This window comes from Lichenostomus cassidix, chromosome 3 (assembly GCF_008360975.1).
Source record: "Lichenostomus cassidix isolate B80296 chromosome 3, HeHo_3.0, whole genome shotgun sequence".
In the NCBI taxonomy this organism is placed as follows: domain Eukaryota; kingdom Metazoa; phylum Chordata; class Aves; order Passeriformes; family Meliphagidae; genus Lichenostomus; species Lichenostomus cassidix.
The window spans coordinates 109761514-109767895 of NC_139483.1; the positions used below are offsets into that span (position 1 = coordinate 109761514).

At 50.5% G+C, this 6382-nt stretch overlaps 1 protein-coding gene across 1 annotated transcript; it reads left to right on the forward strand.

The window, feature by feature from the left end:
- The first annotated feature begins 4545 nt into the window (after nt 1–4545).
- DEFB108B (defensin beta 108B) lies at nt 4546–6149 on the forward strand. The gene is made up of 2 exons (XM_085057453.1): nt 4546–4623; nt 5906–6149. The coding sequence occupies exons 1-2, from the start codon at nt 4566–4568 to the stop codon at nt 6037–6039; spliced, it is 192 nt and encodes a 63-aa protein (XP_084913579.1). The 5' UTR covers nt 4546–4565; the 3' UTR covers nt 6040–6149.
- Nucleotides 6150–6382: the final 233 nt, after the last annotated feature.

Below are 6382 nucleotides of genomic sequence, written 5' to 3' on the forward strand. Positions count from 1 at the left end.
GAAATCAGGGATAGGTGGGAGGGCAGAGCGGCAGGAATTGTCTCCTTGCTGGCTCTGGGGTGGTGCTGATGCTCTGGGCACCTCTGGGGTTAGAGCCACATGGGACATTTATTTTCTGTCCTCACTGAGTTGGGGGACAGCTGGGCTCTTACAAACCATCCCTCTGCACACGTTGGATCTCTCTGGCTGAGCATGAGAGGTGCCATGAGAGATTCATCCCATCCCAGATCCATGGTAAATCCCCAGCATCCTGATCCCCACGGCCACTGGGATGAACCCCCTCCCTCACCCCGAGGCACAGAGGCTGGAAGGACTCAGCTCACCCCGACTTCTCCACCTCCACACCTTCCTGTCTTACCTGGGGCGGCCAGGGAGAAAAGCAGGAGCATGGCAAAGACCACACAGAGCACCCTCATGGCTGCAGGCCAGGGGGGATCTTGGCAATGAGGGAGAAAATCGTGTGTGAGGTGGCCGAGGGCAGAGGTTTTATAGAGGGACCACGGCCATGGGCAGCACGGCCAGAGGAGAACCTTGGGCACAACCATCTCCAGAGGGCTGCTGTTTGCTCTCCAGGCTGTGCAGTGTCACCCTGACCTGCTGCTCCCCCTCACAAAGGCACCTGGCAGCAGCTCTGTGCTCCATGGGGACATTGCTGCTCTCCAGATCCTGTTGTGCTCCAGCAGGGAGAGGCAGAGCTGCTCCCAGGGCGGCAGGAATTCAGTCTGGGATTGTTCCTGATAAGCTCTGGGCACTGTCTGCAAGGCAGGGACATGATGGACACAATGGGGGATGAGATCCATGATGGGGAATTGTTTCATGGAGCATCCAAGCCTGAGCAGGGCTCTGGCACTGAGGATCAAAGAATCATGGAACAGAATCCCAGAATGGTTTGGGTTGGAAGGGATCTTAAAGACCATCCAGTGCCACCCCTGCCATGGGCAGGGACACCTTCCACTATCCCAGGCTGCTCCAAGCCCTGTCCAACCTGCCCTTGGACACTTCCAGGGATCCAGGGGCAGCCACAGCTTCTCTGGGCAACCTGTGCCAGGGCCTCACCACCCTCACAGGGCAGAATTCCTTCCCAAATCCCATCTACATCTTCCCTCCTTCCACTTCAGGACATTCCCCCTTGTCCTGTCCCTCCATCCCTTGTCCCAAGTCCCTCTCCACCTCTCCTGGAGCCCCTTTAGGCACTGGCAGGAGCTCTGAGGTCTCCCTGGATCCTTCTCCTCTCCAGGTGAACACCCTCAGCTCTCCCAGCCTGGCTCCAGAGCAGAGGAGCTCCAGCTCTCTCATCAATTTAATGCCTCTTCTCTAGGCTCAGTCCAACAGTTCCACATCCTTCTAATTGAATCAAAGAATCATTAAGGTGGGAAAACACCTCTGAGATCCTTGAGTGCAGTTGTTAACCCAGCACCACTGTGTTCACCACCAAACCATGTCCCCACATGTCATATCCACATCTCTTTGGAACATTCCAGGGATGGGGACACCACCACAGCCCTGGGCAGTCTGTGCCAGTGCCTGATCACTTTTTCAGTGAAGAAACTTTCCTTAATAACCAATCTAAGCCTCCCCTACTGCAACTTGATGCTGTTTTCCCTTGTCCTGTCCCTGTTCCCTGGGAGCAGAGCAGACCTCCCTGTTTTCCCCCTCCTGTCAGGAGCTGTGCAGAGCCAGAAGGTTCCCCCTGAGCCTCCTTTTCTCCAGGCTGAGCCCCTTTCCCATTGATTGGGAAAACAAGCCCATTTAGGTTTTTTTCCATGAAATCTTTCCAAAAGGACCATGACTCTGATTAAAAGTGATGTAGGCAAATATGTAAATGAAGCTAAGGAAATGAATTGCCACATCACGTCTGATCAGAAATCTGTTGTGATTCTAGAGTTATCCTGCCTAATAATTTTCATGGTTGTCTGGCAAGAATGTTTTCAAAAATTCACAAATAAGGAGTTGAAAGGCACTGCAAAGCTTTAGGGGCCAGGATTAGCACTCCAGTGGATCTTCCTTTGCTAAAACGATAATGAAAAAAAAAAAAAAAGAAAAGTAATAGGGAAAGCTACCTTGTCTATACAGACAAGGATAATGAGCTGGAAAACACAGAACAAGGAGTTTCTGGCTGTGGGCAGTTAGCTCTGCAGGGATAATTTATGTTGCAGTAGATCACAGGTAGGCACCAAAGAGCCGAGTCAGGCTGTTGGGAAAGCAGCACCAATTGTCCTACAAGTGCAAACAAAAGAAAACACAGGATGTACCCACAGCACAGCCCTTGGAAAGTGCAGCCATGCAGCTGTGAGCTCCACGCCCCAGGGAAGCAGGGAAGGGGCTCAGGGGAGCTCAGAAAATGGCACAAGGTCACCAAGCAGGGCCAGGGCAGTGCCTGTCCCCTGTGCTGGCACTGCTGGGGCACCTCCAGTGCTGGGGACAGCTCTGGGACCCTCCTGACAAGAGAGACCTGGAGGGGCTGGAGAGAGTCCAGGAAAGGGAATGGAGGTGGGAAAGAGTCTGGAGCACCAGGAGAGGCTGAGGGAGCTGGGGGAGCTCAGCCTGGAGAAAAGGAGGCTCAGGGGAACCTTCTGGCTCTGCACAACTCCTGACAGGAGGGGACAGCCAGGGGGGTCAGGCTCTGCTCCCAGGGAACAGGGACAGGATGAGAGGAAACAGCCTCAAGTTGCACCAAGGAAGTTTAGATTGGATATTTGGAACAATTTATTCACCCAAAGTGTGGTCAAGCATTGGAATTGGCTGCCCAGGGCAGTGCTGGAATCCCCATTCCTGCAGGGATTTAAAAGCCATGTGGATGTGGCACTTGGGGACATGGGTCAATGGTGGCCTTGGCAGTGCTGGAGAAACACTTGAACTCCATCTTACAAGTCTTTTCCAACCTAAATGATTCTGTAATTCTGTGATTAAGATGTGAGTTGTCAGAAAAGAGAAGAATCCAGTGGAATGGTTATGATCAAGAAAGAGAAGACATAGAAAGGTGGCAGCACTCAGATCCAGAAAAGGGGATCCACTGAATAAGGAATGGTTTGCCCTTGGTGGCCTGGATTGGAAATCAGCACTGTGAACTTTGGCAAATTCCCCAAGAAGGTTTTATACAAATTTTTACATTTGCACAGGCTACATTAATTTATAAATTGCTTTTTCAATACATTTGTCCTTTCAGCGCATTTTAACTTCTTGGATTTCTTGTTCAAGTTCCATATTTTGAACTGTGCTCAATTTAAAAGAGGTTTTTTGTTTTGTTTTGGAATTTTTTTTTAATTTTTGGATACATACATAATTTACCCCCATATCCCACCTATTTCTTGAGTTACAAAAATTGAAGAACTGTAGTTCTGTCCTCCTTAGGCCTCTAAAATGTTTGCAGCTTGTGATTACACCTCCACTAAGGGTTTCTCCCCTGAGATGACGAGTTCCAGTATATTTAATTTTGTTAAAACAAGTCCCCAGCCCTGCCACCTTTCTTTTAGCCTCTTCTTTCCCTACCAAAGGCCCCCAGGGATGGGGAGATGAGCAGTGCACATTCCACAGAGTGATTCAGGACTCCCAAACTTCCTTCCCAACTGGCTTTAGGTAGTTCAGCCCCACCATTTGCACAGGGCTTATAGATTTTTCCAAATTTTCACCCTTAAACTAACACAAATTCAGCATTTGCCGTTTTGCTGCCCTGTTGTGTTGTAAGATTCATCTGCTGCCCTTTGAGGATTTAGGTTTGATATTAATGGGTAATTCTGCTGCAGCTTCTTGTCCCTTCAGCCTCTTTCTCCTCCTGGCTGTTTATCAAGTTATTAAACAGCCCAGTGAGCTGGGGCTGGAAAATCTCCCTCGGAGAGCTCAGATCTTCTTTGAAACCCCAGGATTATCTAGAGGGTCTGTGAGGATGAGGTGATGATCAAAGTGTCTCCTGCAGGCTCCTTGGTGCTGCCAAGCCCAGAGCTCCCACCCATCCATCCATCAGCGGGGACAACCAAAGGGACCTCCCTGAATGTGGCATTTGTGAAATTTATCAGGGAGATTTCACAGACACGGTTCAGAGATGGGAACAGGGATCCTTTCCAGGCCATCAGTCCCACAATGGGATCAGCCTAGACAATGCAGGGAGAGTTATCAGTGCATCATGGCCTTGTTGCATCCCTCTGCATCCCTGCCAGAAGCTGGGAAAGGCCAGGAATTCTGTGATACTGATCTTGTCCTCCCCTCATCGCTGCACCCACAGATCTCCATCAGGTCCCCCTGACCCACAGCCCCGTCCTAAGGACTCAGATATCAAATTCCCCTATTCCTTTGTGTTCCCATCGGTGCTGGGATCCTATCTGATGTTGAGCAATCACAGCTGGGGTTGCCTGCCAGCGCAGTTGGGGATTTCTGGTGCCATCACTGCACGTCCAGCCCTGAACAGCACGACTTGGATGAGTTCCCGTGAGTCCCCAGCATCCTCTGCTCTGCAGGGAAATTCTCTATAAAACCCAGCAGCTCCAGCCTGCCTGGACATCACCTCCTCCCTCTGAGGTCTCCAGCTCTCCTCTCTCCAGCCTTGCTGAGATCCCAGCTCAACTGCAGCCATGAAGTTCCTCTACCTTGTCTTCGCTCTTTTCTTCCTCTTCTCCCTGGCTACTCCAGGTAAGATGGGAAATGGGATGGGATGACTTTTGTACTGGCTGGGATTCTTCTAAAGTAACTTCAGCTCTTGAAAAGACAATTCTTACCCTCTGAGTGGCTGCTATAACCTGGGCAGGTATTTCAATTACTTCTTTCACAGGACAATAAAATAAGAACTACCTCGGGGAGATTTCTGTAGGAATGATTGAGATTAAAACTTCAGTGTCCACTTTGGGAGGGAGCCCGGGACAGACATTCCAAACCAGAGTCTGGATGTGGCTACTTCTCCCAGGGATTTGGAGAGTTTCACAGTGCTGGATGGGAGTTTTCTGGCAACTCAGTGTGTCAAGGCTCAGTTCTGGGTGTGTTTAATGGTTTAAGGTGAAAAAGGGTAGATTTAGTCTGGATATTGGGAGGAATTCTTCCCTGTGAGGGTGGTGAGGCCCTGGTACAGGCTGCCCAGAGAAGCTGTGGCTGCCCCTGGATCCCTGGAGGTGTCCAGGGCCAGGCTGGACAGGGCTTGGAGCAACCTGGGATAGTGGAAGATGTCCCTGCCCATGGCAGGGGTGGAAATGAGATGATCTTTAAGGCCTTTTCTAACCTAAACCACTCTTGATTCTCTTTCTGTGTTTCATTTCTTGATGTGACACAACTATTGAGGTTATTTCCTGTTTCTGAGACTCTAAAGCTCTCTGGTCACTTTACAGGAGTAAAGAGGGGATTTGGGGGCTGAGATCTCCCAAAGAGCCATCAGAACATCCCCCCTCAGATATCAGTTCTCACCCACCTGGGGCAAGTCTTTCCCTTGGCCCACTTTTAACCTTTAAACAGCAAATATTTGGTGCCAGGCTGCTGTGGAGCCAATTTTAAGACCATTTCAGCATCCTTGATGGGGCTTTTCCTGCTCTGCTCTGAGAACACTGATCCTTTCAGGAGGGGTACACGACAAGGAAACCTCCACATGCACAGGGGAACATCTTTAGGGACTTTGCTTTTGGGGTGTCTCTCAGGAGGGAAATAAATCTGCTTCTCTTGGGAGCATTTTTTCCAAAGATGAGAGGAGGGAGGTGCACAAGGAGCTGCTCAGGCTTGTGTCCTCCAAGGTTCCTTCCAGCTTTGGGGCTGGGATTGGGCAGGAGTGTTGGACATGTGGGGAAAGGAGCAGGACCTCCATAAAAGCAGAGTCTGATCCTGCTGAGCACTGCAGCCAGGAGGGGATGGGAAAAAGAGCTGGGGAAATGGGGAAATAATGGGGAAATGGGGAACAGAAATGAGGAAAAACCTCTCTCCATCCCTCTTCCAGGCTATGGGAAGTTCAGGAAGACCTGTGCTCCTGCGGGGTACTGCTCCCCTCAGTGCCGTGTGATGGATGTGAGATACACCTCCGGCGACTGCAAGTACTTGTGCTGTGTGCCACCCTCCTGGAAGGGGAAATAGGAGCTGAAAAGGAAGAACCTGAGGAAGAGGAGGCACCACAATGGCTTTGGGGGCAGATGCCCAGCTGTCTGACCCAACGGTCATCCCCTCCTCTTAATAAATAAAACAAAGGGACAAAAGGAGATGTAACTCTGGTGTGTGTGTTGTGGTCACTGGTGTCCCCATGATCCCATTAAAGCATTAAAACAGGTTCCCCAAAGGCTCAGCAGCACCAGAAAAGCCTGAACATCCACTGACGACAAGCTGCAAAAGTTTCAGTGGGCTGGCGGGGTGGGCATTTGGGAATAAGGTGCTATTTTTCCTCTTGACTTCTCCACGGCCCTCAACACAGGAGGCCCTCTGG

Coding starts and splice junctions, on each gene's coding strand:
- DEFB108B (XM_085057453.1), top strand. CDS start 4,566: ATGAAGTTCCTCTACCTTGTCTTCGCTCTTTTCTTCCTCTTCTCCCTG. Junction 4,624..5,905: donor CTTCTCCCTGGCTACTCCAG/GTAAGATGGGAA, acceptor TCCCTCTTCCAG/GCTATGGGAAGTTCAGGAAG.